Source organism: Dromaius novaehollandiae, chromosome 14 (genome assembly GCF_036370855.1).
Source record: "Dromaius novaehollandiae isolate bDroNov1 chromosome 14, bDroNov1.hap1, whole genome shotgun sequence".
Lineage (NCBI taxonomy): Eukaryota > Metazoa > Chordata > Aves > Casuariiformes > Dromaiidae > Dromaius > Dromaius novaehollandiae.
The window spans coordinates 18,347,079-18,372,122 of record NC_088111.1 but is presented as its reverse complement, the minus strand read 5'-3'; the positions used below and the strand labels follow the sequence as shown (position 1 = coordinate 18,372,122).

Below are 25,044 nucleotides of genomic sequence, written 5' to 3'. Positions count from 1 at the left end.
AAGCAGGAACACTACAAATAAACACCAAGACATCTGACTGCAGATACAGCTGACATCTGAGTAAGAGTTACCTCCTCCCGCAGATCATTGAATGGGTATTTCAGGAGAATAATACATTCAGACAGTCAAATGTCTAGACAACTGTTTTTCAGGAATGAGCTACATAAGTATAGATGAGGAGTTTGTTCATCAAGAAGCTAAAGATAGGGACGCTAGACAGACTTTTCAGACCAAGCACTTGCCTCCGTCTTACCACAGACCACAGTATCCGTGCACAAGGAACAAAAAGTTAGTCCATACCAGTTATTCTAATCCGTACTAGTTATTCAAATACCCACTGATCTTTACGCTCTGTGTGCTGTGTCTAGGGGGTAGAATTTTCCGCTCTTGACAAGCAAAGGGCAAGAGCAAATATATGAGAGCAGTATTTTATCCTCAGGCTGTTATGGTTCAACTACATATGAGTATTAAAAAAATCTAAATATATATACATCAAGAGGCTTCTTTTAGGCTTTCTTGGAAGTAAGGGATTTTGAATGGGCTTTTCTTCAATTTACAAGACATGGCAAAGGCACATCAGGGAAAAAAGCCAACTATTCCTGTTCCCTACTAGCTTCTAAAAGAGCCGTTATCAGCTCAAAAATAGGGATGGGATCACTGCTGGTTTTCCTAGATTATGGCCTGACGCAGAATTCAAGTGGACATCCCCTTCTCCCGGTTTCCACAGTGCATGCACCATGTACTGCGTGCAGCGCGGCCACACATCTGGATTAAGTTGCTGTCTAGCTATTCCCTGCCCGCTGCTGTGCGAGAGCGTGCACCTCGCCGCAGCTCCAAGCCACGCGCGCCCAATCAGCCCGGGTAGCAGCAAAGGCTTCTTAATTAATTCAACACTGCTTCTTATATGAGAAGGGTCTCATTATATAAATAACGATCACAGGATTAACCCCTTTAATAAGCTTTAATATCAGCTACAGTTCCCTGGCAAATTTTCCAAAAGATCACCTTCTATTAGTCATTGCAAAATAAAACACCCTCTGAAGAGACAGCAGTGTTAGAATTTGAAATGTGCATTTCTAAAATAAGGGGGCAATAACAGCTCTCATCCATCCTTCTTTCAGTCTCAAAGTCTGTTTATGGCTTCTGCTCTTGTCCTTCATGTTCGTTTTATACTGAATCCCCTAAATACAACAGCAATGACTTCTAGAACACCATTTTGATTTACTTCTATTTGTGAAAGCCATTTGTGACATTTAGAATTGCCTCATTTAACTAAACTGCAGATATACTCAATGTATATAAAACACAGTTTCTAAATTGAGTTTTACATATTTTTCCACACAGGTTGTTGTGTTACCATAGTGTCTTGAAGATAATCACATTCACAGGCCTGCACACACAATCACGTAACGTCCACAAATCGATAATGCTCTTATTAAAAGCGATAGGCTCTTCTTTGAAATGAAAAACCTGTAACTGAAAATTTTAACCAAGAGTGCCATCTGAATCAGGAAGATTTATTGTTTAAAAAGCTGCACAGAACATCAGCGGGGCACGGTCCAACTCCTAGGCTAACTAAGCAGTGCGAGAATTAACAAAAGCCTTTGCTCTGAACGGGTTAGACAAATAATGCACTTTCAGCATAATATAATGCAGCAAAGCCTTCTCTGCTACAGCAGCAGCAGAATAACTCGCACGGATTTACAATTCTCTTTCCTGTGCAGTTGCCTACAGCTGATATTGGGTGGCACGCAAGTCAAATTATCATTTAAATTAAGTCCCAAAATACACACACATCATATCTAAGTGTTTGCAAAACACACTGCTTTAAAGATGCACTGTGAAATGTGGAAACCTAGCAAATACTCAAAAATCTTACTTTTAAGTTTTAAGATGATTTCCAATCTTCTCTCCAACTGCCATGACTGATTACATTTCCCCTGAAATCCTGAAAGAACTAAACGCTTGACAAACATACAGCATTTTAAATATAGTCACATCATGCATGCACTCTTATAACATATAACATTTAGAAAACACTACATCGATCAAAAACGTTTTCTGTATGGTCTGCTTCAGTCGCAATACCTGATTATGGATACAAAATTACCACGAGCTGTTGAGCAGTAAAAAGCATGGCCAACCTGTCTCTGCCACAGAGCAGGAGTAAGTGTCAAAGCACAACAGCAGTCCCCGGGGCTGAATCGGAGCTCAGAGGCTGGCAGCTCGCAGCAGCATCATCTTCCTCCCTGCGGCCTTTGCCTGCACGATCCACAAAATGCCAGTCCTTACCTCCTTTTTCCCCAGCACCTTCAGCAGCCCACAAAGCAACAGGCCGTGGGCTCGGTTCCCGCAACCACACGTCCGCTTTCGAGGCTGCCACGCTGCTTTGCGAGAGATCAGCTCTTGAAAGAAGTCCGGCTGAATTGGACCGATCCAACGATGGCTGAGGTCAAACATACTTAGAAAAACTACCTTAGATGCTGCTCCCACCTTCTGTTAGCCACATGCACATTTCCTCACGCTCCTTATTAAATGTGGATGCCTAAGCAAAGCTATTTTCTTAAAATGCCACCCATCTGATGAAGAACAGTCCATTAGTCACACAAGAACGCAGCACACTCTCCAGGCTGATTAACCATGATTCATGTATCTGATGGCGAATTTAAAAAACAGATACTAGGTCTAGCTGGTACAATACGTGGCAGCGTACCGTGGCCTAGATACTCTGACCACGTGAGATCTATTGCTCAAGTTCGAGATCTATTGCACCTACCAGCTCCAATCAGCCCACAAACTTCAAGGTTTTGGTCTCAATCTTCAAACCAACCTACACTCAGGGCTGAATTTCTAGCTATGAACTGGAGAGAAAATACTCTTGTTTGAAGAGATCCAGCCAAAATGAAAATTTAAAGAAGATTAGGCCAATCCAGAGTTTTTCTAAAGGAAAAAACCAAAAAAAATCCTCTTCAAAAATTACTTTTCAAAAATAATTGAGATGACATTTATACAGACATTCCTATGTCCCCATTAAAAAACAAAACAAACTAACACATACAACATAAAATGGGGAATATATAGCCAAAAACTCCAAACAAACCATCGTTTGTTTTTCTTTTCAAAAGCAAGACACAGACCCCCCCCCCCCCGAAACATGTTAATCATATAACTATTGGCATTATGTGGAAGGTTTTTATACCTACAATGATATGCAGCAACATAAAACCTTAAGATAAAGGAAGGGATCAGGTGCCAAGTTATCAGAGAAACCCAAACCAACACTGGCGAGATTACTGGAACGCTAATATACATCCAATAATATGCCTTTTATTTATTTGCGGACCTAAGCCGAAGGTTACGGGTAGGTCATATTACTCTTTAATGAAAGCTAATAAAAAGATATATGCACTTTTCAGTCATTTCAATAGACAGGGTTTCAAAATGAAACACTCTTTGCTTTAGTGGACAAAGTCACATGTAGTGATATGCAGACAACAGAATTAGACTTACAGGTTTTAAGACAATAAATCTCAAAAGGCAAACCATCTGTGTATAATAAATTCTTAGGACTCTTAAGACTGGCATTTCCACTATGGTCTCTGGCAATTTCAGTGGCTATGGGTATCTAAGCTTCTTTAGTGCCTTCACAAAAATCCAGTTTTGAAAGGTTGTCTATAGCATTATGTCTCATCCCGCAAACATACCTGTACTATACATCAGACACGTCAGCTATTCTCTGACAGCAGCAAGCCTTAGTTGTCTGATTAAGGTTAGGGACATGCTTGTATCCCATAAAAAAGTACCAGGAAATAGCTGTCTAAAAACCTCTATTTAAAATTTTTGACAATAGCACTGAAAATTAGATTGTAGAGTCGTAAGTATTACTGTTGGTAAAAGTTATTTTTTCATCAAGTCTTTAATTTTGCCATGACCCAACTGGATAAAGCAACAAATCTCCGAGCAATGAGAAAGACACCCAAGCTCTACTGCTGCAAGCCCGAAGGTCTACACTGTGACAGTCATACGCATAAGACTATTTTTCATAAACGATGGACTGCAAAGACAACTCAGATGGAATATTTTCACATAACAAGCATCCTAAAGATGCACATATTTACTGAACTTACATGTATATTTTTATATACCTATAAAAGCAAATAGCTCACAACAGTTTTATCTAGAAAAGATTTTTAAACCTACTTGTGAAAGGCTATCATGAAGTACCAATTATAAACAAGGTTTCCACTGTGGGAAACACAGCCGCCTTGCCCCTAGCAGCCCTTTTGTCCTTTGGTTTACCGCTCTGTACCCAGAGAAAAGTCCAGTGACAGCAATGTTTCATAAACTAAGACATATATACTAGCTTTAACATCCTCAGCAGAAGAAATTCAATTCCTGATCAGTATGAATTCCAGAAACTGGAGGGGGAGGGTTCTCTTAAATGGTCTATTGGGATTACGAAGCAACTAATACTGAATTTTCTTATTCTCACATGATATTTTTAAGCATCTAGTCGACACTGCACTGCCAAGCAGACTTCCTAGAAACACAGACGATGCTTCTTATGCATCACGCTGTCCAAACAGAGGAAATTCGGAGCTAACTTTGTACTTGGTCCCTTTGCAAGCAATGCCCTTACAGTAAGGTTTCCTCATAATTCCCAACTTCAGCACTGCTCCTGTCAGGCCCGGGGGATTTCCAACAAACTCTCTATCTGCTTACCTTTCACCCAAGCCAGTCAGAAGCTAAAGACACTTAGTACCTTACAGAAGAGACTTCACACATCCTTTAAACAAGAGTTAACAAAAACTAAAGGGAGGATTTTGATTCCAAAAAACTATCAGTAACAGCTATGCAAAAGCTTATCAAGGCAGTCTCTTGAAAATAGCACACTCAATAAAGCGTCACGGCTTTGACTGGTAAATAGGAGGAGAGATGTCAGCAGTGTAAACACACTGTAAAGGGAAAGTAATTTCTATTTAGTATATTAAGTATAAGCATTCAAAGTCACTTTAAAAAATAACAAGATTCCGTTTCTGTTTCTAACATCTACGTTAACGTAATGAAGGCAAAAAACTAAGCATCCAGTATCAGAAGCAAAAGTTCTCTTGTATTTCCTGTAGGATGAATCAGTATTTCAAACATGGGGCTTTTGTTTCAATTGTAGACTTTTTTTTTTCTTTTTACTACGCACAGCCAACCAAACTATTACCATCTTGGCTGATAACACACATATGAGCAGTTCTTAATATTGTTGGTGTTGATTATCAATTAGTTTTGCTTTCCAGTCTCTCTTTCTCCCCTCTTTTCTGAGGGGCGTTTTTGCAGCCAGGAAGTTAACCACTCCATAAATTAGCAAGACGGAAGGAAAGGGAGTCTTCATTCTGTCGTTTCGTACGCAGCTGGTCGCGGGTGCTCCTCAGCTCTCTTGCCAAGTGTCCCCTCTCCTCCTACGCAGCAGGAGGACCTACAGTTTAAGGAGAAACACAGGGCCAGGAGGAGTACCCGGCCTTCCGGCCCACGGCAATGTCTACACAAGTTAATTGGAGTTAATTTCAGAAGACAGCTGAAGAAAAAAACTGAAGAAAAAGAAAAGTACTCTTGCATTAGCAGACAATCAAGATGCTACTGGAATAGCAAAAGACATTTTCCTTTGTTTTCACGTCGCCGCATACAGTAAGAAGCAAAGAGCAAGAAAGGGCCCATCCACAAGCTAGAGGACTTTATTTTTCTGCTAATTCCTCTTCTGCGTTCCAATTTTTTGGATTTTACCATGAGCAATGCTATTTCATGGCAGTCACGTGATTTCTATATTTATCAAGTCAAGTTGAAGACAACAGCATTAGAAATGCAACAGAAGGAACAGTAAATGCTCTCAGGGAAATAAAGACTTAAAATATATAATCATTGTTAATTATAAGGTGTGCTAACAATTTCCACATTAAGTTACTGTAACAAATACAAATCCAGAAAGTTTTCAGGCAATTGTAAGGGGCATTTCAAAACCTGAGGGATGCTAGCTGAAGACTGTCTAGAACATTTTGCTCCCTCACAAAATAATTTCAGAGCTATGAAAACCACCTATCCCTAAAGCCATACATTTAGTAGGCCTAATGTTCTAGGTTAAAACATTTTTGAATAAAATGAAAGAGAATATTCATCTGATAATTCGGCTTGGAAGGGCAGCACAGACTTCTAATACAGTCCTACGCTGACAAACGCCTAGCAAGAGAAGTTCAACTCCAGCCAAATCTTTCCTACTGCCTAAGCTAGTACCAATAGCCCAACATGATGTTTGGGTGAAGAAAAAGTTGGTAACGCTACGGTACAATCTCCAGTCTGTAGTTCTTTTGCGACTGTCACTTTATATTTTCACAAAATATTACCTGGAAGCAAGCAGCTACACTTTCATAAAGCACATGGCTTTGCTTTAAATCAAATTCCATCAATTTCCTACCAATTCGATGAAACAGTCATCTCAATGATACAAACTCCTCCGACAGAATCTGCTAAAATGTGATAATGCAATTATCTGGCTTCTTTGCAATAGCAACTCCTACTAGAAGTTAAAAATTTAAGGCTTAGGATTTTTTTTTTCCCTTCTCAAAGGACAGAAATGAGACTGAAAATAGTCTAAAAATAGCACAGAATTCCCAAGTGTCAGCTGCGACGGTAACATGAATAGCTGTCTCTCCTTACAGAACGAGGATGGATGGCGTGAGCTTGCGATTCACGATCAACAGAGATGTGGCTTAAACACAAACTGTGCATAGTGTAAAATAATTTTAATTTACTAATTTTATTAGTATTTCAGGACAAGCTCCAGCAACTTTGCATGCAGTGAAATGGTATTTTAAAGTGGTGAACACAAGTTCTTAGATTCTTTGCACGCTTAGAAGGAAAAGTACATATTATTATGAAATAACTGCAGAAAATTTTAAACAGCCCATTCAAATCATGCATTGTCATGACAAAAGATGAACATAAATAATATGTCTTTGACTGTGTTTTGTCTTTTCCATCAATCTTTTTACCTGAAAAGCTACAATATCAAGGCTTTTATTTAAAGCATAAGAAGTACTCCTGTATTTAAGTAGTCCCACACACATCTCTGAAGATTTGCTGTACTGAAGTACACAGAAAGAAGAGAGAATGGAGCTCATGCTTGTTATTTGCAGGGATACCTGTCTACATTGCAGTAACTATATTCTGGGTAGCCAAAGACAGAAATCTAAAATAAATACTTAGCCTCTGCGGATGATGACTAGAGAATGCAGCAGAAGCCGTGGCATCATTCCAGCATTACAGGACCTCTGATTTCAAAGCTGATCGTTCCCATGTTCTGAATAAAGCCCTGGTCTTGCTGGGCTCACTTTAACATTTGCAGGATGTATATGTCTTGAAAACTATCAAAACCGTTACTCCGCTCTATACTGCTTATATAAGGATGAAACAGGCAGGGCTGCAACATCCTACAATCGTACTGTAAACAAATATGTTGCCTTTGATCTTGTTTGTTTGTTAATGTCATAACACACAATAAATTGAAACTGGAGTCCACTTCATTAAACAAAATGAATGGTTAGAGCCAGTCTCTGTCCCCAAAACCTACAAAGGGGAGAGTCTTACACAGATACTGACTACACTTACAAGTAACGTTTCATTGTTTGTAATCAAAATATCCCTAAAGCACCTTATCAAAACTCACAAACTCAGAAGTCAACTTCCAAGTTTCCTGTAAGTAACAAAAGCAGCTTAAGATCGAATGTTTTTAAATAGAGATATTTTTCCACTTAGTCTTGCATAAAATCAAGAAGAGCTCAGTGAATCTCTCTCAAAATTCTGAGAAATTTACCTTTCTGCAGAGGCCACAAAACTTCCTTGGCAGTAATCAGCCCTAATACACAAATGTGCAATATGTAGGTTTACTTTCAGAAAGAGTTATGTCATTATATCATGTGAAATACTTAAAATGCTCAGTAATCACTAGGTTTTCATACAGTTATTTCTTTCATTTCTAACTAGGAAATAAATATATCTACACCAAGTGAAGACTTAGACAAGAAACAAGTTGAGCAACTACATTCACTATTTACCTCCCTTTCTTTTTGCTATTACACTGTGAAACTACAGATGAAGTCAAAATGTTATATGAATGTAGAATTTCCTTCTTCCTGGAAATATGCCTTTATGCAAATTACCTCTGATCATAATTCTTTATCTATTTTTACATTCAGGCTTTTCTCATTCTTAAGGTAACACTGAACACTTTCTATCTTAAAATACAGGAAAGAAGTCAATCTATGTATGATACTTTATTTTCAGTCTCACGCTTCAAAATAATATCATGAACTACTATCTCAAAAATAACAGTTAATAGGCAAGATTCAGTAAAATGTATAAACTGATTATTCACTAAAACTTTTCTTCCTCAGTTACTCATCACTTAGAATTTTGTTTAGTGGGAAAATGGAAACATACACAAACGCTTGCTCCGTTTCTACTTAAAAAAAATTGACATTTGTTTGATATATCAGTTTCTGCCTGACTTTCAGATTAGTATCAGAGGACATGAAATCCAGAATTACAATTACTGTCACAGATGAGGTTAACACATATAAAAAGGCTCTATCGGAAGATTTGCATTTATGGACTCTGATGGAACTAGATGCCGAGCAGGAAGAACCGCACAGCGGATGGAAGGAAGCAAACAAACAAGCGCACTAACCTCCTGCCCCCCAGCCCCCAAGTCCTCGCCAGCCAGAGGCTAAAGCTGCTATTAGCCACGTCGCACGCTAACGATGAATCTGTGCAGACCTCTCTGCAGAGCCGGCCCGTTGGCGTAAGCGCGAGCTGTCTAGATTTACACCAGGCCCAGCAGGCAGGGCTCAAAAAGCTAAGGACAATTTTCATCTTATTTTCACCTGTCTGTGAACCTGGAGAAGCACATGACAGCTACAGGTTCTCTACGTGCAGGCCTGGGGAAAGACAGAAAGATGAGGCAGACGAGGAAAACTTCCCCGCCGCCAGGATGTAAACACGGGCCCCCCGCCCCTGCTTCCGCAGCAGAGGGGAGGAAGGGAAGGAAAATTCAAAGATTTCTCTTTTCATAACTCTACCGGAGACTTTTCTTTCAGGAACACCGCAGTATGTTCCCTATAACTTAAACCTGAGAAAGAAGTAGGCTATCAAGTCACCAGGCAGAGCTGCAGTCCATGGTTTGCCAAGAGAAAATCATGCTGTCAGTCAGAGGTTGTCGCCCTGTAAAAAGCTAGGCTATTTATGGAGAAATAATAGCACTACTGAGTTGGAAAAAAAGGTTTCAATATCAAGTGAAACTGTGATTTGTAGAACTAATTTGCTTTATTAAAAATTGCTTTAAAGTAAAGCAGATAAACCAGGCTTATGAAAAATCCTTAAAAGAAACATGGAGAAGAGTGAGAGGTAATTAATTAAGCTACTGATCTTTGCCATGCTCTGTCACTAACTGCCACCGCTCGCCATATGTGAACTGGTGCCTTTTCATGCAGTAAACTTCACTGAGTACTGTGAAAGTTGACCTTAATCGTGAAACCCTGAATTATTCGATTTTGCCAGCCAGGTGACAGAGTGACACAAAATCCATTTATGTTTTTTCCATGATGAAGCAAAGAGCAATCACATACAAAATGTTTCTGTATCTTCAAGGGCTTCTAAAAGGACTTTGGTTATAAATCCATTGCTTGAGACAAGCTGAACAAAAATATATCTTGCTGCAGAGAGGTTGAGGTTTTTTTTGTTTTTTTTTTTACGAGAACTCAAACAGTAAACACTATTATTAGAGTAACAGCATATATACAGATGCCTCAAAGGAAATCATAGTTCCATCGTGCTGGGCTCCATAAACACAGAGAAAGCATTCCTGCCCCAGCAAGCTTATATAGTTTGAGCATTCAAAAAAGATATCAATGACCCTGATAATTCTGGAAGATTTTCTGGCTGATGGGTAAATAGCAATATCATGACATCATAAGTAACAAGGAAGAGAAATGGAAACAACCAAGAAGAGCAAAGCAAAACAAAAATATTTCCTCGAGCAGAATTTTTTTATACCCTGAAAAGAAGAGAACTCTCAGACTCTACAGGGTCCAGATGAGAGACATTTCTCCATAATCTCAGGTATTATGAGACTGTCAGCATCTCACAGCCTTTAATACATTCATTTCCTAGGAAACTCAGCAAGTAAGAAAACAGAAACAGTGAGTTGTCTAAAATTCTATGAAAAACTTATTATGGAAGATAAACTTGAACCGAGATCTACGCTTTACGTGTCAGCCTCAAAAATCACTAGGACATCGCTCCCCTGTGCTCCCCTCACAACCCAAAGGATCGCAGTCGCTGGGAAAACGGAAGGCATAACACGATCCGAACCAAACAGCAGTCTGAAATATGCAAAAATATTATAACGTCATCAGTGGCTCTCTTTGCTTGTCGATTCATTTTAAATATCATCTATTTATGTTAGAACCACATGTGGGAAAATACCCGGGCCCTCATTCTTGCAATAAGGAGCCAAATGAAGCATCATACCATTTGGCAATCGAAGACGGAAGAAAGGATTTTTCCATTTTAAAAATCTCAGTGAACTACAAAACGGCACAGGGAAAGAAGAATTTTTACAGTTGTGCCTTGTGCTGCCTTCCAGAAAACAAGGACAGATCACTTGCTAATGTTGACTTAGCCTTAGAAAGATAATTATGACTACTGTGGCAGCTCAGACAATTAAGAGATAATACGTTAGACATACAACATAAAAAATAGGATATCATTAAGATACCAAAGGTTGAAAGGAAGCTGAGAAGTAAAGTATTGGTGGAGAAATAAAGCTCATGGCTGTTATCTCGACAGCACTTCAATACTTGAAAAGACCACTAGCATCACATAATTAAATAACTACAATAAACTTCCTCTTCTCTATCGCTCCTACCAGCTAATTCCCAGGGAGGCACAAGTCGCCTGGTGAGGAGAGCCTCCTAACAGCACCTCCGTGCACAAAACCGAGCGGGTGCTAGGCAGAGGACAATTCAGAGGTGAAATCTCAGAGCTGCTCCGTAACAAAACCCACTCTGCAGCACGTTTTAAACTCCAGCCTCTGCTACCCTGTGGTACTGCTGCTATATTGCCTGTATCACGGCCTCTTCACTGTTCTGTTCCTGATGCCATAAACCTATCAGCTCAGTAACTTGTCTGTGTAAGGAAAGTATTGAGGAAATGGGAAGAAATGGGTAACTGTGTTACACCACGTGCATCATAGGTGATCTGGGCAGAGCCATCATGAGGGAAAGCAGCTACACATTCGACCTCCCTGCATATAAAGGTGTGGCATAGTTCTGCTCGGTTCAACAGCACACACACATACAGATTTTCATTTCTATAATTATATACCATTCTGGTAAGAGAACGCAAGCTAATTACAGCTCCACCACAAAATACAGATGGTGGGAAAAAAAACCCAACAATCAACCCATATTCCTTGTTGAAGTAATTCTTACCAGCTTTTCCAATTACCTTCATAGCTAGATTTCAAGGTAAGAAGAAATCATTACAATGTGAATCCACAAACAAAGCACGCTCTGGTCTTATCTAGATTGCATTTTAGTTTGTTCACCTATAGCATCCTGGCTACAGCAAGACCTGTGAAAGGCACTCAGAGCTGCAAAATCTGAACCTAAGTGTCATCAACCCATTGAAAAGGCGGCAACCTATGTCGTTTCGCAGTAAATGTAAGACAGAACAGAGTTCTGAGAAAAACCATGGAGAAACACTCCTGGGATGGGGAATAGCTGTTCCATACAATGCTCTTGTGCTTTCCTGGAAAATCTAAAAAAATAAATAAATAATAAATGTTAAGAGCAGTACCACCAGTCTCCACAAGTAGGTTAATGTCACTTTGTGATTAATGATACTGAGGAGCGCTATAAACCTAACAAAAATACTTAATTTTAATCTGTTGCTACAACATGGCCTTCATACTGCGTCTAGCAATAACATTAGATGGAAGATGAACAATGAGAGCTTAAATATCACAGCACTATCTCTCTACAACATATTCAACTTATTTTTACCAAAAAGACAAGATTCCATTCAGAATAACATGGAGTTTTTACATCTGATTTTTTTTCTTAAAAGCATACTTCATCTAAAAGACATCAGTATCGGCAATTTTCAAATAAATCAACTGAATTTGTATTTTTAAAAGTTAAACAGAAAGCTGAAGTCCAGGGACACATCTGCTCCAGTTCTATGGCTTCCAGCTATCTGTGTAATTATTGTTATTTTCTTCCCCCTAAGCCTCTCATTTCATCCCTGTCGCCTTGTGCACATGGACAGACAGTTCACCAAAAAAAGTATTAGCTGCATATCAAAATAAGCTCCTGCCACAGGCAAGCAGCCTGTCATTACCACTTCTCCCCTTCCACTGTTTTGCAACACTCTCCCCTCCTGTCCTTACTCACTGACCTTTCTACAACCGCTCTGTCCTCGTTTCTTACGTTTATTGCAACAAATCTCTCCTCCCCATCACAACGCTGTCCTATGGCTCCTTCTATTTCTTCCACTCCGTTTTCTACACTTTCTTATACAAAAATGTGTACATATGTAAACCAAATGAATAAACCAACTCATGTAACATAAAAAGGGTTTGTAACATACTCCACTCTGATTTTCATTTGTCTGTTCCCCACTTTGGACTATAGCCACTGCAGAACAAATAAACCTCTGTGAGATAAATGCACAGCACTGAAGAAACAGACCGTTTTTCTGATGTCTGCATTCACAGTTTTATGTGTCTACAGAGACAGACAATTAAACCCTCAACACATACAATCCTCCTGAATGTACTTCTGAAGTATTGCTATCTCTACTGGAAAGCAATCAAGGGTTTCGTTTCAAAATGAATACTCCACAGAAGAATGAAAATTGGACCTCTATCCGAGCCATAAAGGGACTCAAATGATCCTTTCTTTTCCAAATTGCAAATTTGCAGTTGCATCCCCAAACCGTTAAAACTGCAGGAATAAGAACATCTGCTAGCTTAGTGAACCACCTGAGTAACTTTTTCCAGCCTAACTTCTAACTGTAACAACTTGCTATCAAACTGCCAAATACACAGTGCTCATTTCTTTCTGTGAATCCAGCTGTCATTTTTCCCCAAAAGCCTTCTCAGTACCAACTCTTTCAGTGCCAAAAACTTTTCACAGATATACATAATTTTGCAAAACACATATGCTCTATGTATGGCACATAAAGTCAATTAACAAGTTTACTTACTGAATTAAAAGATGACACACTACAGTAAAACAAAACTCTTCTGGAGACAGCAAACACATCAACCTTCTCCTCCCTACTATGCGATACTCTCACAAGGAATTTTAAGGAGTTTTGGAGTCGGTGTATATTCTGAATACCCGAGAAGATTTTTCACACTTATCTCTCCGTGGCAGCTTTCAGTCTATAATCCCCACGAAGTTTCTGATCACCAGCACATAGTGATAAATGCAAGCCACGCTCAATTTGCAGAAGTCAACAGGCAGAAGACATGCACGAGGGAAAATATATTAAAGAAAAAAGACAGAAACCAGTACAAAATAAAAACACATACCTTTTAACTGATCAGCTACCACACTCTGACCAACTCGTTCAATCACCTTTCCATCCTCCATTTCGTAACGGTCATCCAAATATTTTGCAGTAGCTTCTGAAATATGGACTTTTCCAGCCACCCCCAGCTGTTCCATTAGATTGGCCAAATTGACATCATTGGACCACACATCGAACTTGAATCTCCTCATTCCCAAAATGCCACACAGGACTGTCCCGGTATGAACACCAACTCTCATGTTCACCATTTCTTTTTTCTCTTGGCAAAATTGCTCAATAGCTTTAATCATACCTAAGCCCATCTCAATGCAGCAGTAAGCGTGATCCGCCCGAGGCTCTGGGCAACCAGCTACGCAGTAGTAACAGTCTCCCAAAGTGCTTATCTTCTCACATTTAGTGTCCTCACACAGCCGGTCAAAACGGCCAAACAGGTCGTTCAGAAGTCCCACCAGAGCATGGGCAGATTTATTGGCACTCATTTTAGTGAAGCCAACAATATCCGCAAACAAAATGCTCACTTGTTCTATCTGCTGCATTTTAAAAGGACGGAATATTATGGGGGTTTTCTGTATGGAGGGCTTCTTCTTCCTGTTTTTGGGGCTTGAGGTGGAGTGACGTTTGACAGAGTTTTCACTTTCATCATCTCCCTGCTTCATTAAGTCATCAGCTATTATTCTTGGCATAACAGAATGAATCATCCTCTCTTTCAGGGCTTTTTCCACTTCCAGGTCTTTTCCATGCATGATTGACTGCCCCACTTTGAGGAATGTGCTTCTTGATCTGACTTCGGACATGATAAATAGATGAATACCGATCGCATGGATGCAGATGTGAAGGAAGGCTTTGCTCAACAATTCCCAGTAAACCGCGCTGGCTCCAAGAGGCGTAAAACAGTTTTCATCACGGAAGTGATACCCAAAGGTCTCGAAGAGGACCGAGTAAGAGAGTCCCAGAAACAAGCTTAAATACAAGGGTAAGTGCATCACTGTGTAAAGCAACAAGAGCACTTCAATACACATAGAAAAACTGCCTACTTGAGAAAGGCAAGTGTCTGTGGGATCTGCTGGGGGGGTCTGGTTGGACATGTCACCACTTCCTGAGACAGGTGTCAGAACCTGGAACTGCGGAGCGAGAGTCAAAGCAAAAACCAGGAGGGTGAGCGTCAGCGAAGTCCACACGTAATGGCGAGCATAAGTCTTGGTGAAAGTGAACATAAAAAACACCACGCATACCAAGAGGAAGCACAGAGCTGGCACCATGAAAACAATCAGTTTCTCTTTCATGTGTATGCCAAAGTAGATACCCCAGAGCAGACAGGCCGCGCCGATGTAGAAGAGGGCGTAGCGAAACCGGCGCTGGGTCTGCGGGAAGCACCGCTCCATACAAGCCTCTTCCAGGTTGTTGGAGTCGAACTTGGGGTTCCACCATTTGGAGGAGGCCCTCTCGAAGAGCTGCGGCAGCTTCTTCTGCCGGCGGAGGCCGCCGCCGCCGCCTCCCCCGGCCGCCCGGCGGGTGCCACCCGACTCCCCCGAGCTGCAGCTGGACGAGATGCTGTACTTGCAGTGCTTGGCCGAGGAGCAGCCCTGGTGCGGCTTGGGGTTGATTTTCACCGTCACGCTGTTGCTGTCTCCGCTGGAGTCGCAGCTCACCTCGGTGCTGTGGTGATGCAGCAGCTGCTGGTGCGGTGGGGAAGCCATGTTGTCAAGTCCTCCTCAAGGGCTCGTGGGCAGTTGGCTCTCTGGGGCGCGGGCAGCGACCCTCGCGGCGGAGCGGCTCTCAGCGGGCTCCGGCCGGGGGCGCGGGGGCCCGGCGGGGCAGGCCTGGCGCGCTCCGCCGCGCGCCTTCCGAGCCGGGCAGGGCAGAGGCGGCGCCGCGGCGCGGGCAGCCGCGCATAGTCCCGTCGGCCGGGGGGCGCGCAGGGCCCGCTGCTAGCCGGCGGCCCGGCTCCGGGCAGCCCCGCCGGGGCGGCGGCCGCTCAGCGCCGCGGGGGGGACAGGCGGCCCCCGCCGGGGGGGCTCCGCTCCTCCATGGCGGCTGCGGCTCTCTGCGGGGAGGAAGCGCCGCGCCTCCCGGGCGCCCGGCGGGCAGCGCTCCCCCGCCGGCCCCGGCCCGCGCCAAGCCCCGCGCGCCCCGGCGGCGGCGGCCGCCCCCCGGCGGCCTGCGCGGCCCCGAGCCGCTCCCCGCCGGCGGGGCCTTGGGCCCCGCAGCCGCGCCGCGCTTTCCTGGCGCCCCGTCCGGCGCCGCGGGCAGCGGCCGGGGGAGGCGGCGGCGGGCGGGCGGGCGGGCCCCGGAGCCGGCGAGCGCCCGCTCGGCCCCAGCCGCCCCCGCTCCGCTCCGCTGCGCCGCGGCCAGGTGCCCGCTCCCTCCTCGCCCGCCGCGGGGCCCGGCGCTGCCTCAGTCGCCCCTGCCGGCGGGGAGGCGCCGCGCCGCCGCGGGGAGCTCCGTGCCCTGGCGGGGCCGGCGCCCGCTGCCGCCCGCCTGCGCGCCGCGGCGGTGAGCGAGCGGGAGGGCAGCGGAGGGCGGGCGGGGGCGCTCGCTCAGGCGCGGCGGGCCGGGGCGCGGGCCGCCGCCGCCGCCACCATCTTCCGCCGCCGGCTGTCACTGGAAGCCCCGGGCTCGCGCGCCGCGGGAGCGCGCCGGGAGGGAGCGCGCCTCCGCCCCCGCCGCTCCCACCCCCCGCTCGCGCCGGCCAATGCCGCGCGCGGCAGCGCGGGGACCGAGGGGCGGGGAGCGAGCCCGCCCCCAGCCGGGGGAGCCGGTGGCCCCTGGCGGGCGCCCTTCCCTCCGGCGCGGCGCGAGGCCGCGCGGGGCGGGGCGGCGGCCGTCGGGGCCGTTGGGGCCGCGCGCGGCGCGAGGCGGCGGCCGTTGCCCTCTCCCCCCCCCACCGGAGCTCCCGCCGCCGCGCGCCCGTGGGTCGCGGCGTGGGAGCCTGCGCCCACCCGCCCCCCGCCGCGCGGCGGCGGCTCGTGAAGCCCCGCTTGCCCGAAAAGGAGAGAAAAGAAGTGCCGCGGTTGGCAACGCCTAGGTTTGCCACGCACGAACAAAACGCGGCTCGACAGACAGTTTAACCTCTCCCCATCCTCCCCGAGCCCGCTGGAGAGTCGGGCGCTTTTCTTCCCCCTCTCCTTTCCCTGCCTTCGCTTGTTTATAACGATGCTCCCTCACGTGCCGCTCCCCCAGCGTTACTATCTCTTCCTCCCAGGCGGCTCCTATCTTCCCCCCCTTCACCAGGTTTCCTTCTGCCCCGCTCTGCTTTCTGCGGCTCGCTCCCCCCCTCTCTCCAGCTCGCCGCTCGCCCCGCCGTCGCGCCCGGGCGACCTCCTCCAACGGTCCCGCAGCTACTTCCAGCCTCGCTCCGCGCCCCCTCCTCACGGCTCGGCTCCTGCTTCCGCACCTCTTCCCAAAACGTCCGGCGCTATCGCGTGTCCAGCCCCAACCGCTCCGCTTGCGAGCCCAGGCCCCGCCGGCGCGTCTCGCTGCCCGAATCCGTCTGCCTTCTTCCAGGCGAGTCTTTCCCAGCCGTCCGCCTTCGCCACGTCCAGTCCCTTCGGAGAACCTTCCTAGTCCAACACCAACTCCCTTGTCTTCTTCAGAGGATACCACTGAGGAAACTGCCCTCATTTTTTAAACGCTAATAAAAAATATATTACCACACGGAGATTAAAACCGAAGCTTGTATTTTTTCTCCGTTTCCTTTGTAATGTTATTTAGTCGCTGTGCGATAATGGGCTGTAAAGCTGGGGGGAGTTTTGGGAAAAAATCGCATTTTCTGAAGTCCATAGGGACCAAAATAACCTATAATAAAAAAGTCCAATCAATAATAATAATTGCTTTGGTTTTGCTATAACGTAACCGTCTCTCTGATTTCAACTAATAGCTCAGCTGATCAATATTTTATCGGGATGCTGCTTACGGTGCCGCTCTTACCCATACACCGCGGGGAAGAAACGCTCCCTTAGCTGAGCGTGCGGAACGGCAGGAGGCCTCCGGGGCTGCCCGATTAAGCGATGAATTTACTAAGACTGCTTTGCAGCCTTTTTATCGATTCATCTATATGTGCTTCAAGAGGCATTTTTTACTTCAGAGAGGAAGATGAATTTATTTAAGCGAGAGGCCAACATCTTCAAAGATGTCGTAGAAATTTGGTGGAAGAGGGAAAAACGCTTTGTCACTCAGAGGTGTAGAACTGAGGTGAAACTACTTAGTTTCTTCCCTGTCTTTGTGGAAAAGCAGACAAATGGCATAGGAATACCTGTTTTTTTAACATTATTATATATGCCTGTAAGAGTTATGCTGTTGCAGAGGCTGGGTGATTTGGACTTTGAGGTGTCAGCGGTACTGAAATTCAAGCATAATGCATAGGCAGGGAATAAATAAAACGTGGGTCTTCTAGTGCGTAGCAAAAGATGAGGCCCATTGACTTTGTTCCTGAAACCTGCTTGGGTAGGCTTCAGTTCGATTTTGAAGAATATCGAAAATGGAGCTGCCGGAGCAGACCTTCCTTCGGGACAAAACCGAAGGGACGCCGCCGAGCTCTGGGTTGTGCGGGTTTGGCAGTGAAGGACCGAGCCGGAGGGGGTGGCTCGGGCGCAGGCGTGCGTGTGCAGATCTCCCCCGCGTGCGCGTGTTCACGCCGTCGCGGGAGGGAAGCGGTTCATGTCTACAGTTGCTGCCGGCACGTGGGCGTGGGAGAGGGAGGACGAGCAGAGGCAGCGCTGGGAAGCAAAAGTGTGTCTTGTTCCCCCTGTGCTCAATAAAGCAGGACTTTGTGTATGAGAAGAAACAGGAGCACATCAAAGCTACTGACTGCATCACAAGTTTTTGCTGGAGTAACCCACATGACTCCAAATTTTGTCTAGCTACGAGCCAGAGACTGCTTTTGATCTCCAATAATGAAGCGGGCTCCTCTTTCCTGCATACTGCTTTGGAAGACACTGAAATGAAGCTGAAGAAGGCAGCTGACTTGCCCAAACCCTAATTTGGCAAGCTTCAGATCCCAGCTTTTAGCCCGTTCGGGATCCTTTCTCCCCGAGGGAGCTCCCGGCGGACTCATCGCCTGCAGTCTCCCGCTGTGCTCCTCCTTTCAATCTCCTGGGTGAAACAGGGCAGTAAGTTAGTGCTACCGCATCCCCAAACCAAACCTGTCTGGGGCTCATAACGTGAAAGCAGAGCCGCTAACAAGTGCATTACCGCAAAGTGCCGCGCTGTGGCTGCTCACCAGCCCGGCCATTCCCCACCTTCTTCGGTCGTTATCAAATTCTCTTTATAATGGCAACGTACGCTGTGTATGCGGGGGGGAGACCTGAGGGCCTGTGTTTATTAGCTCTGTACTGCCTGCAAAAAAGCTGGTGCTGCACCCCAAAAACCTGCGTTGCAAGATCGGTTTTTAAGTCATTTTTCACTCTGCTTTTATCATGAAAATTTTTCCCTGTTGAATTTCAGCAGCAGCTTAGATGCATATAAGCAGGAATCAAGAAACGCCAGTGATGCTTGCACTAATTTCAAGTATTTGGGTAAAATTTGTCTTAAAGGGCAACGAGTGATTCAAAGTCATACCTGTTATTTTCCCCTCTGTTTTCTGTTTTGTTTCCAGGAGGGCTTCAATGCCATGGAATATAATACAGTTAATGCGTCCATCTAAACCAGCGTCTGAGTGGATAAAGTTTGTAGCATCCTTTACGGAAGAAGACTCTTCTTGGCAACCAAAGTTAGCACATCTTGACACAGCTAGAAGCTCAGTATTGATTTTGAGTCCGGTATGAATTTCAGTGTCTGGTAGTTCTCCTGCAGCGAATGCTGGCTGCCCTTCCAAAACACACTGCGACTGGTTTCCTTTCTCAGAGCCTGCCTTAGAGGAAATACTTTGCCGTGCACTAGCTAAGGCAAACGCATATTCCACTTGCACATTTATTTTAAATCCTGCTGCTAAATGTTTAGTCTATAGAACTGGATTTGCTTGCCTTTTCAGAGGCACAGCTTTCCCGGCTCTTCTGATTAGCTTTTGTTTGATATTCATAATATTGCCCTTCGCCAGTTTTCTGATGGAGCTGCATGAAACCATTTAGTGGGGGGGTTTCTTAAAGTGCGGCAACCCACATGATCCTTTTTTAGACTTCGCAGGCTGCCTTCGTGAGGCAGAACTCAGTCCATTTAAAGAATATAAGACAAGAACTGCTGGCTAGAACAGCAGAGAAATATTTTAATGCCTGGTTATTTGGTGTAGCTGGGGAGGAGGAATGCTATTTGGGAGTTTATAGCTTTTATTGTATGTCGGCAAAGCAAAACTTAGAACCTGAAAGACAAAAGTGGCATAGATGTCACAGATGGAGAGCGTTCATCCTGTCTGGCTCTGGATACAGCATAAATATTGGAGGAAAATACATTAAAAACTGGTTTATACATCCAGAGGCAGCAAGATTTAAGGGAGACGCTGCAGATGCCCCATTCCCTACTTCTTTACTTGGATAGGCAGCAGGATCTCACTTTCTGCTTCTGCTTCTGCCTGCTTACCGACTGGCCTGGCGTTCATCCTGAGCTTTGGTCTGAAACCGGATAATCTTCAAGTAAAAGACTCATGTTTTCATTATGAAAATAACTCCTCTGACTTCCGTTCTCAAACTAACACGTAAACATTAGAAAATATTTTGGAAGACCATTACTCCTCCATGCATTTTAAATTCAGATAAATGATTATATGTATTTCATGGTATTTATTTCACATTTATGTAAAAGAAGAGCCCAAGGATTACCTTTGGCATCCTTTCCATATGAAGCGAAGGAAGCAGAGTGAGTGGTGTGTTCTTCCGATTTTCTCAAGGTGGCTGGGAATTTTTTAATTGCATTCTGCAGTTTCATCCTTCTGAAATTGTGGTTCAAATTAGAATTTTCGGATTCAGTTCATATTACTGACACAATTTTATGTCCCAAGTGAGATGAAATAAGCAAGTAAAGCAATAGAAGATTTTTTTATGTAACTTGTGCCTCAGGAGGGAGGATAAAACCTTGCCCACCTGAGTGGGAATCACTGGCTCCTACAGGACCAGGATTTTACTTGCCGGCTTTATGGTTGCCTCATTCAACTGGCCTCCTAAACTGAAAGCAATGCAGATAGTGCCATTTTTTTGGCAAAATGTCTGCCTCCAGGAGGTGGTTTCACTCAAATATACATTTCTGGAAGATGAAGACAAACTTTAAAATTTACTGCTTGTTCCATTCATAACAAGAAGTTCTCCTGACTTGCCAAGCTGCTGAATCAGCTTGGGCACCTCACCCTTGAGTCAGCAAAGACTGAAATAGAAACTTGCTCCGTTTCCGAGCAAGGGAAGTAACGCTGTTGCCTACAAATACAGCCACATCTAATACACTTTTATAACTACAGCTCCTCGGTGGAGGAACTTTGATGCCAGTTCTCTTCTTTATTTTGTTTTGTTTTGTTTTGTTTTTTTACTATCACTTTCTTACTTCAAACAGGAATGTTAAGATTGGTACGAATGGAGGGTGAATGGAAATGGTTGGGTGGGGAAGCACCGAGGAACAAACAGGAGAAGGACTGCACAAACGGCAGGCACTGGTGGCACTTAGATTAGCCAAGCATCAAGACGCCAGTACCTCTCCTTGCAGCACCTCAGGACATCCAGATCAGGGAAACAAAGGACAGCCTTAGCAAAGGGACAGACTGAGATCCGACTAAAACAATGACCTAAGCCATTAAGATATGGTGGCGAGAAGACAGAGGGCAGGGTAGGAGCCATGAAACAGCCGGATAAGAAGACAGAGAACAGTGAGCAAAGCCTAGGAAGTGGGATATGATGGAGAGACAAAAGATCACAATCCTTGTCCTCCTAACAGGTACAAAAAGGCAAACCCAAAATCAGTATATGGTCATCTATCTAAGGTGAACCCAGCAAGGTTTGTGAGAAGGACCCTACAACAGGTGTTCTTTGTCCCCTGGGTCATGAGAAGGATCCTGGGCAGACCCCAGTACAAGCATTTTGGTACCTGTTGGCTGGATAGACTCCTTGGACACATACCTCTTCATGCTTGTGAGTGTGAATGAGTGAGATGGCTTTTGTCTCAGGTTTCTTTAAGGATAAATCATCTTCACCACCTGTAACATCTTAAATTGAAGTTTGCCACGTTGGTGCTACAATGTTGCAACATTATTTCCTACAAGGATGGCACCAGACTCCTGTAAAATGATGTCTGATTTTAAAAAAAAGACACTCTCCCTGGAAAGTTTTGCGATTAACCTCAGTGCTCAGCTCTGATTTGGCAGTGGATGGAAAGCTTGCAGCTAGAGTTCTCCTTTCCGTACTTCTGAAGTGGGTCTTTTTAAAAGAAAATTATGACACAGGAAAAGATATAACAATATTTTGCACAGCTACAGAGATGTTAATCCCAGAATCCCAAAGCAGAGTTAAGTTGCTCTCACTGCCATGCCATGACTCCACTTTCTAGTATAACATAAAATAGCTAAAATCAGTGAAAATGACCAGGCATTGCAGTCAAATAGTGGGAAGTCATGTTGTAAAGTCATCAGCAGGACTTCCATGAGTAGGTAGAAGACAGTGAAAAGGCATATAAAAATAGTCTGTATCTGATGTAAACTGTGGTATGAATTTCTATGGCTCCAAATCAGGCCAATAAGTAGAAAAATAATGATAGTGTTAATTGACCTGTTTTCCCTTTCACAGGTTTCTCAGCTCAAAAGTTTTCTTACAGATATATCATCAGTAATTTTTAGCATACTACAAACAGACGACCCTTAAAAATAAAATTTCACAAGACTGTAAAGCAGACACCTGTTGCATGCCACCTTCCCCATGAATAATCTTAGTTTTTCCCTTCATACATATTGTAGGCTAATCTCACAGTCTTCTGGTCCAAACAAATGTCTACTGCAGATGCTTTGGTTAAGAGTCTCTGAACTGGCTTTACCTTCCATAAAGAGCAGGCAATTCTGGCAAACAAAAATAGCAGCATCCCTTTTTGAACGCTGAGCAAATAAGATGTCTGATCGTTACTGGGCTAAGGGAAAAAGAAAATTCTTTGACTTAGGGAAAGCCCCAATGCATTTTACTTTCTCTGGAAGTTTCACCTCCATCTCCCCTAATAGGAGGGTGGATGCCACAGGCTGTCCTGTGCTGCGGTGCTATCTGCTCCCCTCTGCTCTTAAAGATCTTGCACATATTCTAGTTTACCTGTGTTACATCAGAGGTTGTGTGATCCTGCCAAATAAGGTTTATGAAACCAACACCATACAGAAACAGAAAGTAAAGACTTTGTTATCACAGCTGACTCTTTTAGACAGCCTGTCTTCATAGCACAGTTCTGGTGGGAAGAGCCGAAAGGACAAGCAAAGTCTTTTTTACAGAAACTGCAAAAGGACCCTTAGAACGTGTCTGAACTATTCATATCATCTTACAGGCAAGTTTCCACTTACAGTGATGCATGGTACAGGATTTTCCAGCATAACTATGGAGGAATCAATAGAGATTTAAAGGAATTGACATTTGTGCAATGTGTGTGAACATTGCAATACATAACTTAACTTTATCGTTTTCTGATTTGTGCAACAGTCCAGTTGTGGATTGCAACACATTTTCTATTTAGCGTTTTGGATTATTCAAATGAAAAGAGGTGGGAGTTTACGCACAGGTTTATGCAATCGTCTTTTGTACGCTGCAGGGGTTTTGAAGTAAGCCCTTCTGCAAATCCGTAGAAAATTCTGGCTTCAGGATTGTAGAGCCGTGTAATATACTGCAGCGAGTGCTTCAGGGAATTACACAACTTAAAACTTCGTAAAACATTTGCTATGCATGTACCACACCCTTTCTAAATTTTGGGTTTTGAGGACAAGAGAATTGCCGTAGCTTTTTGGAGACTTGGTCCCTGGTCTCGTTTGATCTGCGATAGGAAGACAACACTGCGTACTGCTGGGCTGGAAGCGGGTATGGCAACAGCCGTTATTGTCTATGAGATAAGTGTTAGATCTGAAGAGGAGCAGAGCGTTCCTAACTGCAATGCATCTCTTAGTAGCTTCACTCTCTCTTTCCTTGTCTCAGAATATCACACAGTATTTTAACCACAAATCTGTTATTCTGTGGCAAGAGTGCCAGAATCATTAAAAAAAAAAAAAAAACCCACATGCTTCTATAATATTTTTGGTGATTTTCTTTTTTGCCCAGAAAGGATAGAAAAAAGCATTCTTCTGAGCTATATCTGAGATTTCACCTGGGTGGCTGTAACTGCTCTGCTGCCTAGGAATATAGATGACCTGATGCTCTCTCCTCTACTCCAACTTGAGTAGATATGATCTGGGAAATTTAGCAATGATGTCTGATTTTAAAAAGTGAACTGGAAGAGGTTGAGAAAGTCTTGTTTCAATCTTCAGTTTGTCTTTAAGCTGATTTCTACACACTTGTGTTCTACAAGCTCGGAAAGGACTACAGGGGAGGCCTTCAAAGACAGCAAACAATAATTATTTCAATGTATTGATGTGATGGTAGGATTAAGACTTTGATGGAACAAGACGACATTATATAGGGCAATTTTACCCCTATTATGTTAGTGTTGTGATTGAAATTGTGGTGGCCCAACACAGTCCACTTTGATTCTACTGCTGCGCGATATATTTTGCATTTGCTTTTACTAAAATTTTTTCATTCTAAACTGGTCACTGCTGCACTTTATACTTTAAGAAAAAACTACATTAAGAGATCATTGTTGCGGCTTCAGAGCCAAGTACTTAAAGAATATAAAAAGAAGATATTATTTTAGCATTTTGACAATATTAGCTTAGTATCCTTCACTTAGTAACAATTGCAAAAAGCTGCAGAATTAAAATAAGGCGTACCATAATCTCAGACAAATGAAAACATTTAGCTTGCCTCAGGAAGAAAAAAAGCCTATATATGAATACACTAGAAAATAACTGCTTTTATATTCTTCTTAAATATAACCCCATGTTCCTCTTCTCTTAAAGGCTGAAATATGAAAAGAATATAACCAATGACCCAGCTGTAAATTGGGCTTTGCATCACGGCTGCAAAGAACTGGGAGCTCGGTCCCTTTCCTCTCTTTCTGAAAACAGCCCCTAGCACTTTCTGGAGCAAGTCATTGCCCGTAGCATATTCCAGGGTTTGCCTTCCAAATAATATCCTTAGAGTGCTTGGTAATCTGTGCATCTTTGTAATTTTTGCTGGGATATCAATGGACCTTGAGGCCAAAGAGCAGTAAATACCTTCCAGACAATTCTGTTTAAAACCGGGTGCGAACGCAGGATTGTTACTCACCCCGCTCTGTTTCCAGGGAACAAGACAGGAAGAAAATGTTGCTCAAAACACAAATGCATAGGACTTTGACAGAGATTGTTATCTCGTCTCCTAGTCATTTTTACTTATGTTG

The 25,044-nt window shown here is 43.9% G+C and overlaps 1 protein-coding gene across 2 annotated transcripts in view; it reads right to left on the bottom strand.

Moving 5' to 3' along the window:
* Window positions 1-15,804, bottom strand: part of ADCY9 (adenylate cyclase 9) — a 99,451-nt gene extending 83,647 nt beyond the window's left edge. Inside the window, exon 1 of one of the 2 annotated variants that reach the window (XM_026106500.2) lies at window positions 13,640-15,804. In XM_026106500.2, coding sequence (XP_025962285.2) covers window positions 13,640-15,335 — 1,696 coding nt within the window. In that variant the 5' untranslated portion in view covers window positions 15,336-15,804. The remainder of the gene's footprint in view (window positions 1-13,639) is intronic. The other variant, XM_026106499.2, reaches the window with a different exon arrangement.
* Between the last annotated feature and the right edge of the window lie 9,240 nt (window positions 15,805-25,044).